Source organism: Pagrus major, chromosome 4, assembly GCF_040436345.1.
Source record: "Pagrus major chromosome 4, Pma_NU_1.0".
Classification (NCBI taxonomy): Eukaryota; Metazoa; Chordata; class Actinopteri; order Spariformes; family Sparidae; genus Pagrus; species Pagrus major.
In genome coordinates this window covers 19,505,157-19,529,384 of record NC_133218.1, presented here as the reverse complement: position 1 = coordinate 19,529,384, position 24,228 = coordinate 19,505,157, and the positions used below count along the sequence as shown (strand labels likewise).

Below are 24,228 nucleotides of genomic sequence, written 5' to 3'. Positions count from 1 at the left end.
ATCAAAGTGATGACTGTTATTTATTGAAAGTACCCAAATGCCTTTAAATACTTAAAAATAAAGTGCATGAAAAGAGAACAGACAGCAGTCCACCTCCTTATTGTATCATTTGGAGCTGTGTGATACAAACTGGAAAAGGACCACATAGTGTTGAGATGTGTGACAGACTTTCTGGTCTACGCATGTCCAAGTCAGAAATCCTCCTCGATACTCACTTGCTCAAACTAAACTTATTCCACTATTATTAAGTCGCTTTTGTTTTTACTTAGATTTGCTAAAAACACAAAAAATAAAATAAAAAAAACTACCACTAGCTGGTTGTCTACAAATCATTCATTGAATCATTAAATATCCATTTATTCAGGTTCACTTTTCTCACTCTTACATAGAATACAATCTGATCTACAAAAACGTCAGCACATGACATTGGACATTTTGGTCAAAACATATAAGGTACCCAAAGAAATACCCAAGTGGCTAGCCTGCATGTCATTTAGCTTCTGTGTCACAAGCAATAAACCCTCCCTCTGACCCAAAACACGTGTGACCCGACCCAACCCCTCTGGCCGACTTCATTGTTCACAAGTCTCTTTCTCAAGTCTCTTCTTGTCCTCAACAGCTGTTTCTCTGCCAAATCAAGCAACCAGCCAATCAGGTTTACGCTCAGCAGTTTATGCAGCCATTCATAAGGACAGCCCCTCAAACAAAGAAAAAAAAAAAAGAAATAAAACAAAACTCAAGACAAACCAACTATAGTAGAAAATAAGTGATTTTAGACTGACGTGATGAGGAAAAAAAGATCCCACTCCAGACGAGGAAAAAAACAAAAACAAAACAAAAACAGTGGAAAGTGCTAGTTATTTTCATTTGAGTTTTGCATTAGCAAATCTGTAAGTCACATAAACCACCCATCAACAACCCAGACCACTCCTCCAGCCCCATCCCACTAAAGATAACGCAGAGTGGGAACAGTACAGCCAAGTCTCTCTCGTCTCTGGAGCTCTGTGTGATCTGGACGCTACATCCAGGATTGTGGATGGAGGGAAAAACGGGCACCAGAGGAGAGTCGGGCGGCTGAGGGGCTGTAATGCTGTTTTTGGGGTGCCAGCTGTACGCTTGCTGTGAGGAAAGCATGGCAGCAACAGCGGTACCCCTTCAGGCAACATAGTGGTACTGGTTAGGAGTCTCCTTGTCACGCTCCATGTAGTCTCTGTCTATGAGCGACTCGATCCGCTTCTTCAGATCGCCCGGCTGCGGAGAGGAAAGCAAGTCAGGTGATGTGGAGCTTTACGTGTGCGTACATGTGTGTTGGAAGAAAAATTGAAATATGGAAGATGAGAAGCTTAAGATTGACCTTGACAGGGAACTTCAGCTGGTTGTAGAGCTCTGATACCAGAAGGTTGTGACTGAGGGTCTTCCTCATCTTCATGATGCGTACCACAGCTGCATCAATCTGATACTGTCTGTCTTGGAACACACGCTCTGTGGTGCTGACCTGCTCCTCTACCTGTATGGAAAATGTGTTTAAAAACGAATGAGAACCTTCACTTTGCAAAGGAAAACACACATAGGTGGTAAGTAAAAAACTGCCCCGATTAAGGAGGAGGAGGAAGAGGAGTGTGTCATATACAAGTATTTTTACCGTTTCTTTCATTTGGATCTGGTTGATCTTGATGCGGAACAGTTTGTGTTTGAAATCATTGTTGAAATTGAAACGGTCTCCATCCTCCACGTCTTTCCCTCGAGGGTTCTTGTTGAGGACTCGTGCTTTTCCGCAGGCCAGTGACTGCAGAGTACGCCTGAGCTCTCCCTCCTCTGCACGGGACAGGAGAGAGTGATAATGTGATACAGCAGGTGCCTCTTACACAACAGAATAGTTGTGCTACATATTTAAAGACATGTGTTACCTATGCCAGTGGCAGTGCGAATCTCCTCCACGCTGAACTCCTCTCCCTCATTGAACATCAGCAGCACCAATGTCTGGAACAGAGAGACCTGCAGCTCCTTTTTGCCCTGCAGGATATGATATTCATTGTAAGAGCAGTTCATTCTCTCTCTCTCTCTCTCTTTTATCTATGCCCTGTTAGGATGCCCGTACCTCTTTAAACTCTGCCTTTAGTACAGCGTGGCCTAGTGTGGGCTGCCACTGCAGCTTCCTCCCACTGTGCTTACCCAAGTAGAACAGCTTGAACACCTCCTGGAGTTTGACCATCTACCAAAGCATAAAGAGATGAAATTTGTGAAAAGATTGTCCTCAACAGAGTAAGTTAAGGATTAGATGATGACCCTGCCATGATGAAACAGTACAATACAGTGAACCTAGGTCTTTTGTAAGACTAAATACCAAATAGTCTGATGTACAGCACCCAAACATAGAAATGCTTACCTCTGGGGGCAAATGAACCTCCATGGGCGTGTATGAAGGCCAGTAGCCCATAGTGAGGATGTTGACAGTGAGTTCTATGTTGCTTGGCTCACTCTGGTTCTGTATATACTGAGTAGAAATATCGCAACATTTACAATTATGCATGCAAAATGCATTCGATGTCACAGTACAGTGGAATGCATACACACTCTGTAAACATGGCTTCAATCTTTTAAAGCTACACATGCTTTTGAGTGTGTCTGTGTGCACAGAGACTGAAAGTACCTGTTTGAACTGGATCATTATGTCTTTGGACAGTTCCATGTCCTTGAACATCCCCTCTAGCTTGCTGGTAAATGCTGCTCCGCATTCTGGAGGAAGTCAAAACCACAAGACATCACAACTGACTTCTTCTCTCACCACATATGCACCAATGATTGTCTATGTTATCGCTTCATCTGCTACAAAGAGAAGATGCAAAGATCTTCTCTATACTGTGCTGTAAAAGGGGAGATAGTGTGAAGTTTATTCAAAGCATGTCACTATTGAACATTTTACGCAAAAAGCCATCATGGTGTTTATACTGTATGGGGCAGGCCAGGTCAACAAGACTGTATACGTCTTACAATCCTATAAAATGCTAGTGAGCCTTCCTTTCACAGCATAGACATAGGGATTAATATCAGTTTGCTAATTCAATATATAAGACATTTGACTCACCATGTTTGAGCTTGGAGAGCATGGACTTTTCAGCGTCAACAGAAGCACTCTTGCCGACTAGCAGACGTTTGGCCAAGTCCTTCTTATAAAAAGCTTCAAACACGTCTTTTCCTGGGGGGAAGAAACAGATCAAAAGTGGTCATCAGAATGTACAGGGCGCAACAATAAGGATTGCCAGAGGCAAGCAAAATGCGACATGGGGCTAGTAAATCTAGCAACTCACTTGCACCATCTGGCAAGTGGTAAAAAAGAATTAAACTCATTCTCATCTCTAAGAAAGAGTTGCATGCGCAGTACTGAGTGGGCAGCAGGTTAAGACATTTGTCAGCTGAAGCGCAACATATCATATCAATTATTCTAGACACAGAGTGGTCCCAAATAGAGGATCTAAGAAAAGAGGGTGTCATATACTGTGAACTACAGATTATAAAGCTGCTTGAGGTAAATCTGTGATACTGGGTGACATATAAATCAAATGTACTTGACACACACACACACACACACACACACACACACACACACACACACACACACACACACACACACACACACACACACACACACAGACGTTTAACTGACCGTGTATGAAGCGAAAGATTATCATTATCTTGTCCAGGATTCTCTCCAGCTCCTCCTCTGTAGCCTCTTTGTTCCCTGCTCTTAACTTTGAATCCACATATTTAGCTGGGTGGGAAGCAATAACCAAGAAAGCTGTTATCACATGCTGGAACAACTAAATACCACAATAAAAATGTGCTGTGAAAAATTGCGAAAGTACAAAGATTGCATTCTATACATTTGAAAAGCTGTAAAAAGCATCCGACTATCAGAGCATGTCATTCATTTGCCTGACTCACCGATAAGTTCAGCAGGTTTGTTGGGCCTCTTGTTGATAAAGGTCTCAAAGGCTTCCTTCATCGCGTTGATGAATCCCTCGTTCCGTGCAAAGCAGCTCTGTGCCACATTGTCCATCTTGTCCTTGAAGTCCAGCAGGTCTTGCACCATGTCCTTGTCTTTCTCTGGAGTACAGACGATCTCTCCACCGAAAGACTGAAACCAGAGATAGTTTCAGTAATGCGTACACGCATTTCTCAAGGACATGGAGTAATTTTCTTGATGGTTCTATGTTGGTTGAGCTATGTGTATACCTTTATGTAATCCCTCCAGAACTGCAGGAGTGTGGGGAGTCCTCCCTTCACTTTGCTGAACAGCAGGTAGAGGAGAGTCAGCTCAGTCACACGATTCTCATCCAGCAGTGTGCTCAGGCCTGGCACAAAAATATTACACTATTATTTAATATATCATATAAACAAAAATTCAACCTCATTTTGCAATTAAGTGTTTATGACTAAACCAAATTCACTAAAATTTTTGGATGGATACGGCTGTACCAAGAGGGAAGATGAGATGTTTTGCTTTAGTCACGGACTGTGCTCTTGGAAATTTTAATCACGACCATTTCATGGCAATTCATAAAGCAAATGAAGTAAACAGGCTTGATTAAGATTTAAAGCAGCAAACCAAACAGCACATGACTTATAGAGAAAGTGGAACACCTTACAATGTACTGCAAACCAAATGAATAAAAGCAAAAACTACTTCCCCAAGAATTATCATAGAGTAGAATCAATAACCCTCTGGCATAGCTCATTAAAAAACACTTAACACAATAAGCTTCACAAATGTAGTCTATTTCACCACAAACAAGCTACTGTGAAGGGTTCATTGAAGTATTTCACACACTCACCCTTTTGTAGTATCGCAGTCATATGTTCTCCTAGAAGCTGTTTCTCAACGCAGCTAATAAGTGGTTTCCTGTGAGGTAATGAGGAGAAAACAAGAGAAAAAAAATGAGAAAATGTATCCAAAAGTGGGACATATACATATTTAAAGTCTTTCCTTTTATCTGGAAATCAACTCATGACGTTTCTGCACAGAAAATCTTCCAGTTAAAGTCTTGTTGTTAATCAATTATTTTCTTGAAAGCTAATGAGAACTGGGGTTACATCTGCTGGTCCAAGAGTAAAGACAACAAATACATGCAAAGATACCATTCTGTGCATGTATACTGTATTTTTGTTTAGTTACTCCTCAAAGTTCAGTGAGGTATATAATTGCCCGACCTTAATGACCTTATTAAAGTTATTAATTAAGGAATAATGTATATTTTGTATACAGCACATGACATGAAATGTAAAAGAAAATTACTGAGTGCTCAGGTCGAGGTAGCTCATGATCCGATCATTCTCCTCCTCCAACCTACGAGCCACATGGTGCAGGTACTCAGGCACCTGGACACATACAAATACACATATTTATTATCCTTGGCATTATGTGTTTGTCAGGGAATGAATATCTGTGATTGCATGATAAAATCATCCTTTAATAGTCTCACTCACATCTCTCTCCTGCATCAGCCGCTGCCCTTCTGCTGCGTACAGCCGATTGGTCTCAATCAAAAACCTCTCCTCAAAGGAATCTCTGTAAACCTGAGCAAAAGTTAGATAGTCAGGATGTTAAAACATTGACACGCATTTAGTCCTTCTACAGAATTGTTGTGGTAAACAGGCGATCAGGTACCTGCAGATCCGACAGCATGCCCAGTAGACTCCTAAGCAGACTGCGGTCTATCGTCTCTCCATTACGCTCAAGTTCGATTTGCTCCAAAATGCCGTCTACTGTGCGCTTCTGAACTGCGCTGTCACTCACAATGTGGGTACGAAACAACTCCAATCCAGTGTCCCTGCAACGTATACAGAACATCAGCCTTCTACACAAATAGTAAACCTTAACAAACAGAGTAGTTTAAATGAACCATAGTTTTACCAGATAGAGGGGAGTAGGGAGTTCTGAAGCACATAGGTACGATCCAGGAAGAGAAAGATACTTCGGATCATAATCTATAAAGAGAAAATATAAGATTTAAACTTTCCTATTAGCAGAGAAAAAAGTTTTCATATCTTTCAAACATCAGACTTACAGTTTGCCTGCAGTGGTCCTGCCAGCAGCGATTCATTCGCTTCAGGAAGGAAAGGTTGTCCAAAGACTCTGTGAGCTCCATGTTAAGGAAAAAATCTTCAATTCACTCATGTCATTGAACCACAATTATAAATGATTATATTTCACAGTACTCTGTTGCTTGCCAGCATGAATGAACACAGTGGTTTCACTTCTTGTTAGCTCAAAAAGATTCAGTGTCCAAGCTGTGTGACCCTAACTGCATCTATTCTAATCTGTCCTGAGCATGCAAAGGTTCCTACTGAAAAGAAAGACGGAAATAACTTTCTAAATTTAAACTCATAAATCCCAGTTCAGCAAGTCTAAAAATAGCTATAAAGGAGGATATTAAATATGATTCAATAAAGGTCCTATAATTGGATTGCCTTTAATTTGAGAAAATTGTGGTAATCTTGATGTTTTCTTATGAGGCCACTTTTTAAATCGTACAATATGTCATGTCTTTACTCCATCTGCCAGCCACAGCCCCATTTTGTGTAGGATTTGAAAATACTTGGGATAACTGCCAAACTTGCTATATGTTGACCCCTTGTGAGAAAAGACTGCAACAACATCTGAAGTGTGCCAGCAGAGTTTAGTTTAAAGCTGCCGTTGCTGACGAACATAAAAAGCAGCATGTTATTGTTGTGTTTAACAGCAGACTACAAACAAACCAAAAACAGTTTGATTTAAAATGAAGATTCAGGATTAACTTAATTATCATTACACAGCCAGGATTGTACAACAAAATTATAGTTGTAGTCCTTTTGTGCTACTTATGATTAAATAATAAATCATAAAAATAATAATCTTACTATTTCAATTAGGGTGAGTAAATCATTGGTTTAGTACAAGTAAAGACTGTTTTTACAAGGTAAGATATTTACTTTCTGTGAAGTCTCACTCTCACAATGCATCATAATTCAATATGTAAGAACACCTTCACATGTATCCCATTTATCCCAACCTCAGTAGATATTTCAACATGTTCGACACATAGCTTGCTTGATGTAGCTGTGCACAAAAAAAGGATATTCTCTAAACTGGTAGATCTGGGCCTGCACATGATCTTCACAGACCTGCCGTAGCTGCTTGTACAGCGTCGGCGAGACTTTATATGAACAGAGGTTCTCTACCGCCTTTGAGAAAAAGAGGGAGAGACAAGGAAGAGAAACAAGAGCACAAGAGATCATTTTTCAATTATGTTCAATCACAACCAACAGTGGGAACTCTTATAACATGGTTTCCTGGATTTTTTGTACAAGTTACAAGTTATGAATACTGTACGGTATATTATACAGTATAAATCTACTTTTACGTTGAAATGAAGTTGAGACTTTTCATATCAATGATATCTAAAGTCACAAATCTCTAAAATGAACCATTGGCAACTTCAACTCTGTATTGTATGATCTGCTGAAAGAACATGTGTACAGAACTATAAAGAATTTTTACAAGTCATGTTGAATTGTTTTGCACTGAAACATTTTGTTTAAACAAAAGAACAGCAAACCTGATAGAGCTCTTCCAGATTGTACTTGATAGAGGTGCTGTTCTGGATGGCACCCACCGCATCTCGTAGCTTCAGCCAAGTGTCCTCCGTGTAGTTCTCAGCTAGTTTTGGCCTATCTGTTACAAAAAGCCGGCAACAGTGTTAATTAAGAGCCAAACAAGCTAACACATAGTCACTAATGCAAATGAAAACAACAGTATGTTTAACACAAACATAATAAGTTGCACATTTGATAACCATCAGGCCTCTGACAAATATTAATACTTAAATAATGTTTCTACATCAACATTTGCAATAGGCAGTATTGTTTACACAGTATATTGGTTAAATATGCTCATTTATACGAAGTAATGTGGGTTTTCATGGTCAATATTGGGATATCCGACAGTAAACTTCGGAGCGCCTGCAACACCACACACTTTGGACCCACAGGTAAGAAAGTAAATAAATACATGTTCTTCATGGAGTAAAGATGCAGAAACCAAGTGTGGTTACAGAACCTGAGTTTCAGTCGTTTACATTTTGTCAGAAGCACTTCACAATGAACCAAAATATAATCAAAATCACAATATGGCCAAGTGCAATATCCAAAACACAAGACGCTGTAGAGATGTACTGGCCTGGCAATCTTGTGAAATTAAAAACTGTTCATTCCCACGAATCGAGAATCATAACACAATTATAGTATCTGTCAAAAATAATCAGAATAATGTTTTTTAACCACAACGTGCAGCCATATTTTTCCATTAAAAAGACTTTAACCTTTAAACAATAAAATATGCTTCACTTTTATTTATTTGTTATATCTCCTGTATGTTATAACCAAGGAAATTATTAATTATTTTCATTGCTTCCTCACTAATGATGATTTTTTTTCTTTTTTAATTTTGTGATTATGCAAGTACTTGCAAAAATGCAAAGTTAATATTTTTTGTTTAAACTGGTGTAGCAAGCAACTTTTTTTTGCAATAAAAGCTGTAACCAGTGTCTGTTTTTTAATTTGAGTGTGCAATCATCCTCTGATGGGACAATCAGAGTTGTGAGAGAGGAAGCATCATAGTAAAAAAAAAAGCATATTATACTTCATATTTGCTATCAAAACATGTACACAAACCAGAGTAAGACAACTTTTAACAGTATAATCTGAAAGTTACACCCTCTGTTGTATCAAGACAAATCGATGTGACTTATGGTGTTGCAGATATCGAAGGGGGAATCGATCAGTCACAATACCTTTGAAATTTTTGATCACTAATTTCTTTGAAGCGCCGGTTTTGCTTGAGGCCACAGCGGAGGTCCTGGCCATCCCGTTGGGGTTGTGCTCCGTTATAGCAGAGAAGCTGGCTCTCTTGTCCTGTCGAGTGTCCTCTGCCATTATCAGATTAGCGCTTTGGCTTAACGCTGTATGGTTCAAGTGTTTTGCTAAGTTAGTGTTGGATTGTTCAGTAGCCTGTTTATTTACTGTCAGCGACACAGCCTCTTGGTTGAGCCAGTTGTCTTTGGTTGGCAGCGCAGACAGTCGCAATGTTTTTAAAACACATTTACAAACAAACACTAACAGATTAATCAATCAGAAAACATAACTAGCGTCTGCTAAGTAAACAGATAGCTAGCTAACAGAGTGATATCTGAAACTGCAGCACACTTTAGCTACCACTTCGTCTTCTCCACAACACTTTAGCTTTAGCTGTTCGGGCTAGCTCACGCCATTATAGACTAAGCTACTTATAGATTTTCACTAGTTCAATTATTATATTTTTCGAAAGTAAGCAAAAACGTAAAAGAGACATAGTTCGCGTTGATATCACAGACCTATATTATTGGTGGCTGCCTTTACCCACATAGCTAGCTAGCACAACAAAATGGCTTTTCTCAGACAGTTCAGTTGGACAGGTGCATCCTGGGTGAAAAGCGGCCGAGATGCGTTCAGCGGCAGCTTGGACTTTTACTGTCAGATACAGTTATTTTTTATACACATTTACATTAAGACAGGCTGTTTTTAGAGGACCAGATTTTTTTTTTCTGTATATTATCACTCATTTAGACTTACAAATCACAGTCACAGGGATCATTCTACAGTAGCAGCACTGTAAAATGCAACAAAAATAATCACAGTAGCAGTGGTTCAGTTTCATTTAGTGTCCCAGTAAACTAATCCAGTGAGCCGGCATGCACAACAACAACAACAGCAACAACAACAACAACAACAACAGTAATAATAATTTCATTTACATAGCAACTTTAAAAACAGAGTTCAGAAAGTGCTTTCACAGACAGAGCAAAGGCAGGACACTCAGGAAGACAAAGCAACAGAATAAAAAGTCAAACAGAGGCACGTCCAGACTAAGAAGATGTTTAAACAATCAGCGTTCAGATAAATAGAATAATTAAAAAGACAAAATCACATAAAAGCAATTAAATACAAATGAAAAAATAAAATCTATAAAAGGATGACAAAAGGACGACATCACATAAGAGAGTTAGATACAAATACAAAGACAGAATAATAACAGTGAAAAGAATGAAAGGATAAAAAACTTAAAGGAATCAAAAAAAGATGACTTCACATTAGGAATACCAGATATGGACTTTTTTCTACTGATGACTGATAATAAACCTGCTTCTCACAGCCGATACAGAGAAGATAACCAATTATTAACATTTTTATATTTTAAAATGAGTTTCTAAGCTGTTGTTTATGCTCACCTGAGGGTAAGAAAGGCTCAGATGTAGTATGCAAATTATCATATCATATTATTGGCTCTATTTATTGGCACAGTTGACACATAACTGCTGTAGTGAGACATATTAAGTCAGTTTCCAATGTGTTGACAAATAGTCTGTAACAACTGTCCACTTGCTGGACGGTCTTGAACGCACCCCTGCATCACCTGCAACCATCGGAGAGTTCAGTGCAAATGGGCGGTGTTTACACTGGACGAGGAAGCCCTAACGCAATCATTCAAGACATATTTTTCGCTTGTCGCTGAGGCGGCAACCCGAGCACCATGACTATATTAATGTTTGACCGTACGTGTATGTCGTGGCCGCTGTTTTTGAAGTTGTGAAGCTCGCTTGCTGGTGGTGGTCCGGCCTGCCGTCCTGAGCGCTGTCTGCAGCGGTAGGTACGCTTGCTAACGCCAGCTTCTCCAGGAGAGGAACCAGGGAGGGAGTTGGTGCGGACAGCATCATCTCCAGGGAGGGGTGGCCGCCTGGAAACTAGGTGCTTTTTCATTCGGACAGACATATATCGCAACTGTACACCCGTACTTGAGCATGTAAGCGATAAGTAGCCTCATTGAAAATCTAGCTTAGCGTTGGTTAGCTTGTTAGCATCGGCATCTGCAGAACAGTCTATTCAAGCTAACGTTAGCTTAGCTAGTTGGGCCAGAAGCTACCAATTCAATTAAAAAGCAACCACGACTTCCTCGCATGTTTAGTCTCCATTACTCCATGAACAAAATAGCACTGCTCCAGACAATAAGTGTTACCGGGGAACTTTTCCTTTGCCACCGGCGTTAGCCTTTATGAGTTTGATAAGTTAGCTAACGCCATTAGCTGTCACCACTTGAGCAACCCTAGCTACATGAGAGAGTGATGTTAGCTAATGTTTTTCAAAATTGTTAAAAAGCAACCCTAGCTAGACTCTGCGTGCATACACATTACACAGAAGATGTGCATTACCTTATAAGATAGTAGAAAAGGAGCAGACAGACTTTGAAGATATCTAACATTTATTGCTAAGGTAAGAAACGCATCTTTAACTTAAAATATGAGATGTATTATCTGTATAGCAATGGGGGCTAAGCCACAAGTAGGATTTTTATTCAAGTGTCACACACACTTATGTTCCCAGTCCATATGTTGGCTTGCATTACATAGTGGTAAGAAAGAACAAAACAAAAAAAAAACAACCACAACATTGACGATTATTGGTTGACAGTCCCTGAGCTGAGTCATACACCTGACAGGTAAACATGAACTGTAATCTATTATGTCAAACAGACTGCGAAGACTGGCAGGAAAAGTTTAACTTAAACATCATTATAGCGTGCCCAGAATATACATATATAAGGCTGCAAACAAGACTTTTCATGGTATTTAATCAGCAATTAATTGTTTAAGCTATTAAATGTTACATTTTTCTCACAAGCTTGTGATGTTTTGCCCAAACAACTCACTAAAACCTTATGATATTGGGAAAAATTTACTTTTGTAAGACTTGCACTCACATGCGTCACTTATTCAAAGCAAAATCAGTCAGAGACAAGTAACAGCCTGACCTGCCTAAAAGCAGAGTAGATCCAGAGTTTGTTGTGTATGAGTGACACACCCAAAGCCTCAGTATATCCTGTTAATGAATAATGTATCACAGGAAAATATTTTGCCGTGTAATTTGTCTGCAGTTCTGTTGATGCCTGTCTCTTTTGTATCATCAGTGTAGATGCCTTGGCCGAGATGAGTGTGAAGGCTTTTGAGCTTGTCCCCGCTGTGGAGCGAGATCTCCTCATGGGCGACAAGGCTCGCATCAACATCGAGTGCATTGAATGTTGTGGAAAGCACTTGTACCTGGGTACCAATGACTGCTTCATCCACCACTTCCTGCTGGACGAGGTCACTTCCTCCAAAGGGAAACTTAGTTACTCGGCTCAGAAGCTGCTGCACAAATATCTGGGCCTCAAGAAACCAGTCGCTGAGCTGCGCGCTGCCTCTGCTTTGGAGCGTCTGATCGTGCTTTGTGATGGAATAGTATTCCTTGTCGATATGGTGACACTGGAGACTGTCCCCTCGGCTGCAGGTGGTGGAGCCAAGATCAGGGGTGTGACGGCGTTCTGCATTAATGAGAACCCGGTGAACGGTGATCCGTTCTGTGTGGAAATGGGCGTGCTCTCCTCCAAGCGGCGGACGGTGCAGATTTACATGGTGTATGAGGACAGAGTGCAGCTGGTCAAAGAGGTGAGCACTCCTGAGCAGCCCTGTGCCGTCAGTCTTGATGGTTACTTCTTGTGCCTGGCCCTCGCTACACAGTACATGATTCTGAACTACAACACAGGAGCCTCCCAAGATCTCTTTCCTTACAACAGCGAGGACAGGAGACCTATTGTGAAGAGGATTGGCCGGGAAGAGTTCCTCCTAGCAGCACCTGGTGGTCTGGGTAAGTCAGAACTAAAACTGGGTATCTGCAGGTCTTTAACAGTCTTAACAAGAGTTTAATTTCCCTCAAAAAAGTATTAAAGTCTTGAAATTAACTTACAAAAGTCTTGAATATTTTTTTCTTGCCTGCATTAGACAGCTGTCAGGAGATGTTATCATAGAGACGGTATTTAAAATCTAAAAATGTGAGACTGGTGTTTCAGTCAGCACATCGGACCTGCAGTAAGCAATGCTAGCAATTAGGAAGCAAGGAAGCCCATCGACTCATAATGGGTGTCAAATAAAGCAGAAAATAATTATTATTATTTATTATTTATATTACCAAGAATTATTGTACGAACAAAAATGTGATATAAATGTCAATAAATTCATGTACTTCATGAGTAATTGTAGTCCTTATTGTCCTTGCTACTGGCAGTTTTTCTTGAATGTGATGGTGTACACATTAATAACATGGATATGAAAGTTTTTGTTAACGTTTTAAAAGCTATGGGTATTTTTTTGATCATGCCTTCCATAGTTTCCTTAAGAAAGATGTAAACAACAACTTAAACTATATCAAATAAAGTAACGTGTACATGCAATAACAGATAACAAGATGGTGAATGTATATAGAAAAACAAAGTATTCAAACCATGAGAAAAATAAATTAAAAAAACTATGTAAGCTGAGTTTTTCTTGACTAAAAGACAATGTTTGTTGAAAATAGTCCTATTTATCCTCTATATTGTTTATCCATGTCCTTCTCCAGGAATGTTTGCCAATGCAGAAGGTGTATCTCAGCGGGCTCCAGTCAACTGGTCAGAGAGCGTGATTGGTGCTGCTGTGTGTTTTCCATATGTGGTGGCTTTGGATGAGAGCTTCATCACCATCCACAGCATGTTGGACCAACAGCTAAAACAGACCCTTTCATTCAGGGATGGACACATTCTGCAAGACTTTGAAGGTATCCTCACATTTTGCTTTCTGAAGGATTTTCATTTCAAATCAAACTAGAGGCAGGAGTGAAAATCTGATTGATGCTGCATATTGCCATTATTCATTTAGGTTGTAAACGGTCACAAAGGACAACAAGCTCAATTAATAGTAGACACGCGTGTGAAGTGAGTATCAAAATCGATGCAAAAGAAGATCATGTCTCCTCCTTTGAAACTTTGCGGCTATTTATTCAAGCAGCGACAGTTCAGTCAGGGATTTGGTGTGTCATGCTAGTAGGTCTCCCTTCTTTCTAATGCCACACCCTCATGATGTATATATATTTTTCATTTTCAAACTTATAGCCTTCAGCACCAACCAATGCTTACTCAAGAGACATCAATTGTTGAAATTCATTACTTTTCGGAGCTCCTCTTGAGCCACAAAAAGCAGTGGAGTTCCCCTTGAATTCTCATATAAAAAACGAAGTGAAGTCATACAGTATGGTGCACACACTTCCCTGAAATATGGAATTGGAAAACAGGCCTTGGTTATTAAATCATCTAGGGATAGAAAGAGTCATTGCTTCGGCTTGCTGGACTGAAAACCAAAACCTTTTGCCGCAAAGTGGCTGAAGGCAAAGTAGAGCTGATGACTGAGGCCTTTCCTGTTACAGAGAATATCTCAGTTGCCGTTAATTATAGTTGAAGCTCAGAAACTGAAGCAAGTCTTGAGCTGACTCTGTAAACTCTATCTTTGAAGGGTATTAGTTACTCCTTGTTTCCTTGCAATAATTGAAATGAATGAGAAATGCACATGAAGTTTAATGCTGTCTAGAGTTTAAGCATTTTAAATGATAAATGTAAGACACAGGGTTATATGTAAGCAGTCTGTTGGTTGAGTGTAAACAAGCGACTTGTGATATCACCATGTGTATTGAAAGTGTGTAAGTTGTGACCTGTGAGTGTTGTTTGTTTCAGGAAAGGTCATTCTGGCTTCCACTAAAGCGGTGTACGTCCTGGTACCTCTGCCGCTGGAGAAACAGATCCAGGACTTACTGGCTGGTCACAGAGTGGAGGAGGCACTCATCCTCACTGAGGGAGCACAGAGAAATATTCCCAAAGACAAGTTCCAGGTAACAAACAGTGTGTTGGTTTGACTTTCATGATGTTGTGTGTGATTCATGGGACATGGAATGATATTATGATAACTACTAAAAGGACTAAAATCTGTAGGATTTCTCACATGTAGGCACTTTTAAACAAACCTAACTCAGTCTTCTTAAAGTGGACCTTTTTAAAAAGGACAAACGGAAAAGGGATTTTTTTTTTTTTTAATCACATTGTCAGTTCTTTTCAAAGAGGACTCAGTTCTCTGTCTGGTCCACTTCAGCTCTGAAAGGGCCTAAGTCCTCTTTCTGTTCACACTTTACTTCCTCTGCCGCTCCTGGAGCCCCTTACTGCTTTGAATTATTGGTAGTTTTCACTTCAAACAAGATGCATGCTCTGCTTTTTCTTATTGCGTGTGGTGAAGTTCTTTTGATGTGATGACGTCTCAATTGTCTCATATATTGTTATTTTTCACTTACAGATTTTGCACAAAAGGATTCTCCAGCAGGCAGGTTTCATTCAGTTCGGACAACTTCAGTTTCTAGAAGCAAAAGAACATTTCAGGTATGAGTCTTAGTCTGATTCATAATTTTGGGGTTAAACTTGCTGTGGTTTGAGTCTAGCTATTTTCATTTTAACTTCTATTACTGACTGCTTTTGACTCTGGCATGCAAGCACATATTTAACTGTGGTTGTTCAAGAGTTTAACTCAAATCACAGCTGGAATAAGTTGTTAAACCTTGAACAGCAATCATGTAGCCATTGATATTGTCCCAGTCATGTTTCAGGGTTCGTAGAAAGTTTAGACATTTTAGAAAACTCTTATTTGACTGTTTGAATTTCAATGTGCTTCTTGAAAAATGGTTGATTTCCAACATAATGTGGTGTTCATCTCCAAAATCACTCACATAAACCAAAAATCTTTAATATTTGAAATGAAAATATCGTTGTTGTATTTGTTTTTTTTGTAAAATAAATGAAGTGACAATATACATTAATTTCTGTATGTCTAAAGGAATTCTGTAAACTTTTTTCTTTTTATTGAAAATTATTTTATTGTAGCAATTTAGAAGATGGTAATATAGGTTTCGAGAATCTAGACATGTACCTTTTAATAGTGTTTGAATTTGTCCTCTTTAAAAGCTGTACGAACTCTTGTTGTTTTCTAGTTTCCATCTATTTGATTTCATAACCTCTTTTGCAGAACACAAACAATTTCTTAAGACTTCAGGAACACCCATGTCGCCGAACAACCAATAACTATACATCTGCATGATTTTTATAACCTCTGCTAATTAGGTTATATTTTCAGTCCTGTGTTGTTTCCTGTTTAAAAAGTTAGGCCACAGGCAGTGAAACTTTGTTTTTGGTGCAAGTCTGAATCCACTTCAGGAATTCTGAAGATGCAGCTTTGAGATGTCGTGTGAATTCTGACTGTTTCTACTTTCTGGCCTTTAGTTATTGGCTGCCTCACTCAATCCACCTTTATACTCGCAGGAAGGGTCAGCTGGATGTGCGGGAGCTGATCTCTCTCTACCCGTTGCTGCTGCCAGCTTCCTCTTCATTCACACGCTGCCATCCTCCTCTCCACGAGTTTGCAGATCTCAACCACCTGGCACAGGGTGACCAGGAAAAAGTGCTGCGATGCAAGAGATTCCTCATCACTTATCTAGGAGAGGTAAACAAAGTTAATTCACATATAATCTTTCATTGAATTCTCGTAAGATCGTTCACATAACATACCGTTTTTCTACATCTCCACGCAGGTACGAAGCACAGAGGTAGCCAACGGCTGCAGAGAGGACGTAGACACTGCACTGTTAAAGCTGTATGCTGAGCAGGATCATGACAGCCTTCTAGACCTGCTAGCTTCAGAGAATGCCTGCCTATTGGCAGACAGCGTCCCATGGCTGGAGAAATACCACAAGTGTGTATATTATTAGTCTTGGTTTAGAAATGTTATGGCTCTTTACTGTGGGAGAAATGTATGATTATAAGTGACTCAAGATCTTCCCTGTCAACAGATAAGATCTTGGTACAACATGTATACGTGGACACATTGTCACTAAAAGCTTAAGCTAACATTGCATTTCCTCAGCTTGATACAGTAAAGGCGTCCACACATCTTGATATTGTGGCTTTAATCTGGACTCGCTAAATGTAATCTTTTATTGATAAAGAGTAATTAGGGTGAATTGGTTGTTCTCAATTTAATCATGTCTCATCATGCTTAAAACTGTGGTAATTAGCCGTCTCTTGTGGACACTATGGGAATCTGTATAATTGTAATTATTGTGGTCACAAAATGTGCAAATTCCTAGAGGGACTGTCTTAGAAAGGGCTTTGTTGGATAAATACTCTCCCTTGCCCCTTGCTGTTAATTACCACCCTGCTTAAGCTCACCACTGTGTCCAGTTTAGTCAAGTGAATTTAATTAATTTATATGCAAAAAATATAATCTTGAGGGAGACACTCTGCTTCATTCAGGCTTTTTTTCTCCCCTCTATTAGATATTTTGCACTTGGGCTGCTCTATCATTATAATGGCCAGGATTCAGCAGCACTTCAGGTATGTACACTGAAAGTAACTGTTACTGGTTACCAGAGAAGAATCAGTACCAGGGATTTAACATATTCCCTTTGTTTTCCTGACAGTTGTGGATCCGTGTGGTAGATGGGGATCTTCAGGACTCTACAAGATCAGACCTTTATGAGTACATTGTGGACTTTCTGTGCTCCTGCTCTAGTCTTGATCTCGTATGGAAGTATGCAGACTGGGCCCTGCGGAAGGATCCCACCGTAGGTTACCAGGAGCTTAAATGACCTCCGAACTGTAACTTTGCTATCAGGCAAAGATTATTAGTGCCTGTCAACTTGACGTTAACTTGATTTTTAAAACTGGTTAATGGTAGTGTAAACAAGTGGCATTCTCTTTTTCTTTTAAATTGAATTATTTATTGAAGGAGGATGCTCATTGAGTAATAAAACAACTGCAAATAGGAGTAAGCCAAGAGGGCTTAAACAGACTTTAAATTTGGAAAATTGTTGGAGTTACCCTTTAAGTATTATGTCTTTTCTTGTGACACTGTGGGTTGTCAGGTATTTTATATTCTGTTTTCTCCTTCCTCCTTTCTTCCTTCTTTTGTTCATAGAAAGGTATCCACATCTTCACTAAGAGGCCTGGCAGTAAAGATCAGTTAGACTTGAACCCTGATGATATCATCACATACCTAGAAAAGCACAGCCAGGCGCTGCTTCTGTACTTGGAACATCTGGTGCTGGAGAGAAGGATACAGGTAACTCAAATAACACCAGCTGTTATCGACAAATGTGTCAGAACTGTAGCAAAACACAAAGTCTGCGCTCGTCCCAGAGATGTTGTGTTGTAGCCGATCCAAACACCAATGATTAGAGGAATTTCCCGGCAGTATCAGTTCTCCTAGGTACCAAATTGCGTTATTGTCATTGATACATTTACATGGATTGCAAACGTTTCACCACATACTAAATATGAAACTGCTCACATGAGACACAGTGGCTCGGTGGTTAGCACTGTCCCTTGACTTCCTCTTACAATCCTGACCTGTGAGCTAGGTGAATAATGTTGCCTTTTAAAGATTTTGTACACCCTCAACATCTGCTCCTCCCAGGAGTGATGAAACCGAAGAATAAGTATTTGAAACACAGATGAATGTTTGCATGAATTTTTAATACTCTATATAACCAAGATATTTTCTGTTAGAGCAGTGCTCTTTCTCACAAGTGTCCTGCTCCACACTTAGAAGCTGCCTAGTACAATCACAGCCTGATCTGTTAGTTGTAGTTGGGGAATAAGGGCCACTATCATGGTCATGTCAGCCAAAAACTTATGCAGTACATTAGGTTACAGGGACAGGTTCCTTTTGGTATCCAACCTCAAGCACGGTTTCTTTTTTTAGTGCTCTTTTGTGTTGTAGTTTTCAGGCTATCGTAATAAACCGTCAGATTAAGGTACATACTGCTGAAACTTTCTATTCACAGTACTGAATCAAGCTTATTAACCTGACAAGGCAGATGGTTTGTTACACAGAACCATCTGGAAAGATGCTAGAAACAGTTTGGAAAAGGGCATGCACTTTCAAAGCACACTTTCCAGGTGATTAAATGAGCCATCTGTCTATCACGAGCTGATGAGATATTGAGAGAAGAACAAAAACATCTTTTTCATTGAGAAAAGCCTTCACTGACGTTTTTCTGCTCTTATTGCAATGAAATATACTCTCCATTTCAGATATTACTGATGCTAAAACAGCATCTATGCTAACTTCTTGAGGAGCTGATGTTGTTTTCATACAAAAGTCGCTTCTCTCACTCGTCATCACGCCCAAACCGCGGGTGTAGCTGCCAGTAGTTCCTTATCGGTTGCTGATTGTACGGAAACACTTTGTGTTCGACCACAATTGCTTGAAACCTGGTTAGACTGATAAAGTATCAAGCTAATTTCTGAATATTTGCAATTCATCTAAAACATTTTTAGAAGGCTGTTAAGAGGGATTTTCCTGCCTTCCTAATGGAAAGTTGATTGAATTTCTTTTTTCCGATGTTTGTGAACACAGAAAGAGAAGTTTCACACACACCTGGCTGTGTTGTACCTGGAGAGGGTCTTGTCATTAATGTCGGAGTCGCCAACAGCTGAAGAGAAGCTCACCAGAGCGAGAGAGAGGCTCCAAGCCCTGCTCAGGGAGTCCAACCTTTACCGTGTACAGTATGTTTTAGGTGAGTCTGAAGATGTCACTCCACTTGAATGTTTTACTTTAAAAATTAATCTCTCTTATTTTTGTGTAAACTTTGATGAAGGTTGTTTTGCAGCATTTTAGCCAGAACTTTAAAGATTTTGATGAGTTATTAAATTGTCATTGCTTTTTATCTTGTCATAGTACAATTGAAGTGTCACTTTAAACTTGACACATATTTTTATGATTGTGGCACCATAAATGCAAAATAGACTCTCAATTTAAAGGTTACTGAAATATCCCTTACAGCATGTGATTTGAAAAATGGCTGGAGAGATTATTCTGCTGGTTTTGACCCTTAATGTTAAAGTCCTTTCGCTCTGTTTAGGTAAGACTGAGGGCTGTGAACAACTGCTGCTAGAGCGTGCAACACTACATGGAAAACTGGAGGAGCATGACAAAGCACTGCACATATTGGTACACAAGCTCAGAGACTTCCCGTCCGCTGAGGCCTTCTGTACGTGGGCCTCGTCTAGTCGGGATTCTGCTTACAGACAGCAGCTATTTCACCTCCTCTTGGGGGTGTATTTAGACGGGAACCAGACAGCAGCAGGAGTTGCCGACGGAGACCTGGAGATGGCAGCAGTGGACCTACTAAATCGACACGGCGAGGTGTTCGATGCAGTCCGTGTGCTGCGAATGCTCCCTGAGGGCTGGTCACTGCAGCTGCTGCGGCCCTTTCTGAGTCGAGCTGTCAGGGCCAGCATGCACGCCTGCCGCACCTCCCAGATCGCACTGGGGCTATCCCACTCTGAAAACCTTCAACTGCTGCACGACAGGGTGAATAACACACAACATAATACAACAAACGTGACGTACTTCTTCCTTTAATTGCTGCAATTGTTCAGTGTGTTGTTTTGCAGGCCTTGACGCCATAATTTTTTAGATTATGACCTTTTTGTTTTTGCATTTGTTATTGAAAAGAATTTTTGCATCTGTAGTGTCTTATTTTGGTGCTCATTACTGCTTTGTACCATCATTGTAACTCTAATTTAATGTAATTTCCCCACAGCTGAAAGAACGGAAGAAACCAATCTTTGTGTCTGAAAAGAAGGGATGCCACCTGTGCCACAACACCTTCAGCGAGCCTGACGTGGTGTGTCTGCCGGGTGGAGTGCCCGTCCACACTCACTGTGTCGCCCAGAGAGTAAGAGACTCTCCTACAAAGAGACAGTTAACTAATAGCAGCAACCACACGTGAGACTTGACCCTTGAAACTACAATGTGATCTGCGATCAGAGGCACCAAACAAAAGCAGGACTTGCTCAGTTTTTGGTTGGCCGAGACTGTGGGAAATAACAATAAGCACAGAGCAGTCATTGCCATAGTAGAATCTGCTATGAAGCTGATGAGAAACACAAAGAAAGCTTTGCAAGTGTGTATGTGAGTGAGAGTGCAAGGGAGAAACGGATGATTTCATCTATTTATTCCTGTGCAACAATTATACCACACTTTGAGACTGCAAGTTTTTATAGAAGTAAAAAAACAACAGCTAAGCCACCTGGCCCTTTAATTCATGCGAACAATGAATCAGTTAAAGACATGCTCCTGTGCTTATGTTTGGGTTCAGTGCTGTACCGGTCCTTGTCTTTGCTTGAACAGTTTGGAACCTGAATTTGAGAAACTGCTTGAACTACAGAACTCACAATATTTGAAACATGTTGCAAATATTTCTGACGCATGCATAGTTTTACCACTCTTATGGTTCTGGTCTGATCACCGCATATGGATATTGTATTAATATTGTCCTAACTTGCATATTGCAGTGTTAGGTTATAATGTGAAATACTAATAAGGCTCTTCAGTACTAATGGAGTCTCTTTTGTCTGTCTTTTACTCTCTGGGATGTCTTCTTTTTCCCCTCAGCCAGAAGGGCAATTGATGTTGTAGTCACAGTATTTCAATTGGTGACAATTTGATCCAAACACATTTAGATTTTGGTTTCCTTTTCTCTGTGCATCGTCTGTGGAGCAAGAACAGCGCAAACACTACATGAAATCTTACATTGCTCCACTTATCATCAGTAAGTTTAATTTGGGATTCAGTATTCAGTATTCAATCTAGGTATATCGGCATTGTTATTTTCTGTGTCCGAATGCCGATAAAATAAATTAATTTAAAAATGCGTTTCTTTAGCTCTGATGTAGCATATTCTCTTTGTCTGTAGTTTCACTCGGTGTCCCGCCCTCAACACAATCCGATTGGTTACACATCAAGTAATACTGAATAATCTGACTCTGCAAAGTAACTAGTAACTAAAGTAAACAAATAAATGTAGAGGAGTGGATGCAAAATTTAATTACTCAAGTACCTCACTGTTCTTAGTTACATTCGGTCACTGGTTATTCTAAATTCTAAAGATTTTTATTTTTACTGCAAATGTATACTGGTTTCAACTATCAGTTATCGGATCCCTAATTCAATCAGCATCAAGGACCAATCAAATTGACCTTCTAAGACATGTAACAGATCAAACTACCTTTACTGAGACTATGTCAGTAGACACATCATTATCAAGTATGAATTTTGTCTGGTGAGTGACGGATGAAATAATTCAAGAGGGTCCACTGCTGTCATAGATTAATTTGGTTTGTCTGACCAGGGTACAGCGACTAAATATAAAGTTAATTTGAATCCTGCATCATAAAACAAGTGTCAGTAATCAGGGCCATGAAAAGATTTTTTTCTTGAGGAGGTGCAAGGACATAATTTGTTCCAAACATGAATAAACATTTTCTATTTCCATAAGTATGTCACAAGAAGAGATAATTGTAATTTATCTGTGCTTACTATCAATTTAGATGTATAAAAATGTGTCCATTTCTTAAAGAAGTTAAATCGTATTTGACCACAAGATGGCAGTAATGTGTCAAATATGTTAAACTAATGGAAGAAACCAGAGAACATTATAGAAATAACTTTATGGTGTGCTTTACCTTTATTCTGCTTAATGCCCTGAAGATGTTTTTTTAAGTAATGGGAAGAGGAAAAAAATGAAGCCGTTTACAGAAAAAAAATCCTCCAACCCAGTTCCATTTTTATTCCATCTATTTTTCAACCACAGACCATTAACACATTAGCAAGTCATGGTTAAAAGGAAACGTCACTGAAGATTCACTCCAGATTACGTGGCTGAGGTGGACAAAGATAACACCTATTGAAATTACTGTCAAAGACAACTGTTGTCTCATAATGCACATAACCCCCCCTAAGTAAAAATGTGACAAACAAAACCTATATCATCCACATCTATGATGGCCCAAGAACAACACTCTGCTCGATACATCTCAGCTTTCATAACTCCCTCTTCCCTGGAGTGTTGGAGTTATAGCTTTAACCTTTTTACCATGACACCCCTCTCAAAAACGGAAAGCGACAGAAGTCGGCCATATTCTATCATAACGAAGCCCTGAAATTCATTACAGGCTTGTCACCACAGAACGCTGCTTTGTCCTTCAGTGTGTTTCCAAATGTCGTATACGTGTCAGATTACAATAAAGTGCAGCTTGAACCTCATAAATGTTTCTTGCAGAAGGACATAACTAATTGCAGGTGCATAAAGTGTTTGTGTAGCTACAGGGACATATTCCTAGGTGATGCTTTGCTAAAAAGTGGTTCATGTCAAACTATTTCACTACAAAACCCTGACAAAAACTAAACATGGTTTAGCAAAGCTGCTGTACACAGATTACACTTTAAGTTTAATCGATGTGTAACTCTGTGTTTTCTTGTCATTTTTAACACTTGTCTCGTCCAAGAGTTGTCTCTTGCTCAAGATGAAAATGAATCCTTATCCGTTGCAAACTCTGTAAAAGATGTTCATCCAGATTAGTTCTGAAAAAAGAGAAAGTCTGTCAGTACTCCCAAAATCAACTCTCAATGGACTATAGTTTTATGTGTTGCCAGTTTTTGAGTAAAAATGAAAGCAAACAGAAGCAGAATCCAAAACAACAGAGACGTTTGTCTCCTTGAATGTTTATTTTTAATTGTCTGTTTTACTTTTAACTCATTTACAATTGTCCGACTTTCTTTAACACATCACTTTTGTGGGTTTTGGCTTGTTTCTCTGGTGCCTGTGCTGTTGATGCTAGCCTTCTGTGATTGCCACCCATTTCTGTAGGGAACTGTGTGCAAACACGGGACTATTTTTCTAACATGGAGATCTGAATATTGTAGATACTGTAGGCTTGACTCACTTTCCATGACAGGAACTCACAGCTTATGCACAGCATCTTTCTGTCTGAACAGTTTAAGTGTAGCTTGCTTAAAAAAGGTGTCCTAATGACTTCAGATAATTTAAAAAATACAGTACAGTTGTGTGGAGAAAATGCTATTGTATTTTATAAATATATACTGATATGTATATACTGCATTTGTACTTGTTTGTCGCTTTCTAAATCAATGCTGATGTGGATGGGGTGTACAAACTGTAAATCCGTCCCACCTTAATAAACATGAAAGTGTATATCAACCCGGAGTCTTAATTTTGTGCAGATTAATGTTGTGTTTCCTGCTCTTGTAATAGCTTTTGTCAATGAGTCCTGTCGGCAAAATTGTGGTAACAGAGAAGAGGGAATGCTGATGAATTTTTGTTTAATTAGCTTTGGTATTTTATTGGATAGCAATGAACGTTTTTCTGAACGTGGATCAAAGTAAAATCATGGATTTCAGTACAAAAACGTCT

At 39.5% G+C, this 24,228-nt stretch overlaps 2 protein-coding genes across 6 annotated transcripts; one reads left to right on the top strand and one right to left on the bottom strand.

The window, feature by feature from the left end:
• Positions 1–341: 341 nt before the first annotated feature.
• On the bottom strand, positions 342–9,427 carry cul4a (cullin 4A). Its single transcript, XM_073464215.1, has 20 exons — positions 8,829–9,427; positions 7,596–7,711; positions 7,118–7,221; positions 6,066–6,135; positions 5,912–5,985; positions 5,666–5,828; positions 5,485–5,574; positions 5,294–5,376; positions 4,833–4,900; positions 4,234–4,352; positions 3,943–4,135; positions 3,665–3,769; positions 3,086–3,196; positions 2,651–2,736; positions 2,387–2,494; positions 2,099–2,212; positions 1,908–2,013; positions 1,643–1,815; positions 1,355–1,507; positions 342–1,251 (listed from the first exon to the last, which is right to left on the bottom strand). The coding sequence occupies exons 1-20, from the start codon at positions 8,968–8,970 to the stop codon at positions 1,156–1,158; spliced, it is 2,274 nt and encodes a 757-aa protein (XP_073320316.1). The 5' UTR covers positions 8,971–9,427; the 3' UTR covers positions 342–1,155.
• A 1,127-nt stretch (positions 9,428–10,554) lies between these two features.
• On the top strand, positions 10,555–24,015 carry tgfbrap1 (transforming growth factor, beta receptor associated protein 1). Of its 5 annotated transcripts, none has more exons than XM_073464778.1 (13): positions 10,555–10,716; positions 12,040–12,750; positions 13,501–13,695; positions 14,645–14,799; positions 15,255–15,337; positions 16,271–16,451; positions 16,540–16,700; positions 17,284–17,341; positions 17,428–17,571; positions 17,925–18,068; positions 19,368–19,527; positions 19,873–20,324; positions 20,557–24,015. In XM_073464778.1, exons 2-13 carry the CDS (start codon positions 12,054–12,056, stop codon positions 20,743–20,745), a joined length of 2,619 nt encoding a protein of 872 aa, XP_073320879.1. In that variant the 5' UTR covers positions 10,555–10,716; positions 12,040–12,053; the 3' UTR covers positions 20,746–24,015. The 5 variants fall into 5 exon arrangements, with proteins under 5 accessions (XP_073320879.1, XP_073320880.1, XP_073320881.1 ...); XM_073464779.1 differs by having other exon boundaries at positions 12,035–12,750; XM_073464780.1 differs by having other exon boundaries at positions 10,555–10,720; positions 12,035–12,750.
• Positions 24,016–24,228: the final 213 nt, after the last annotated feature.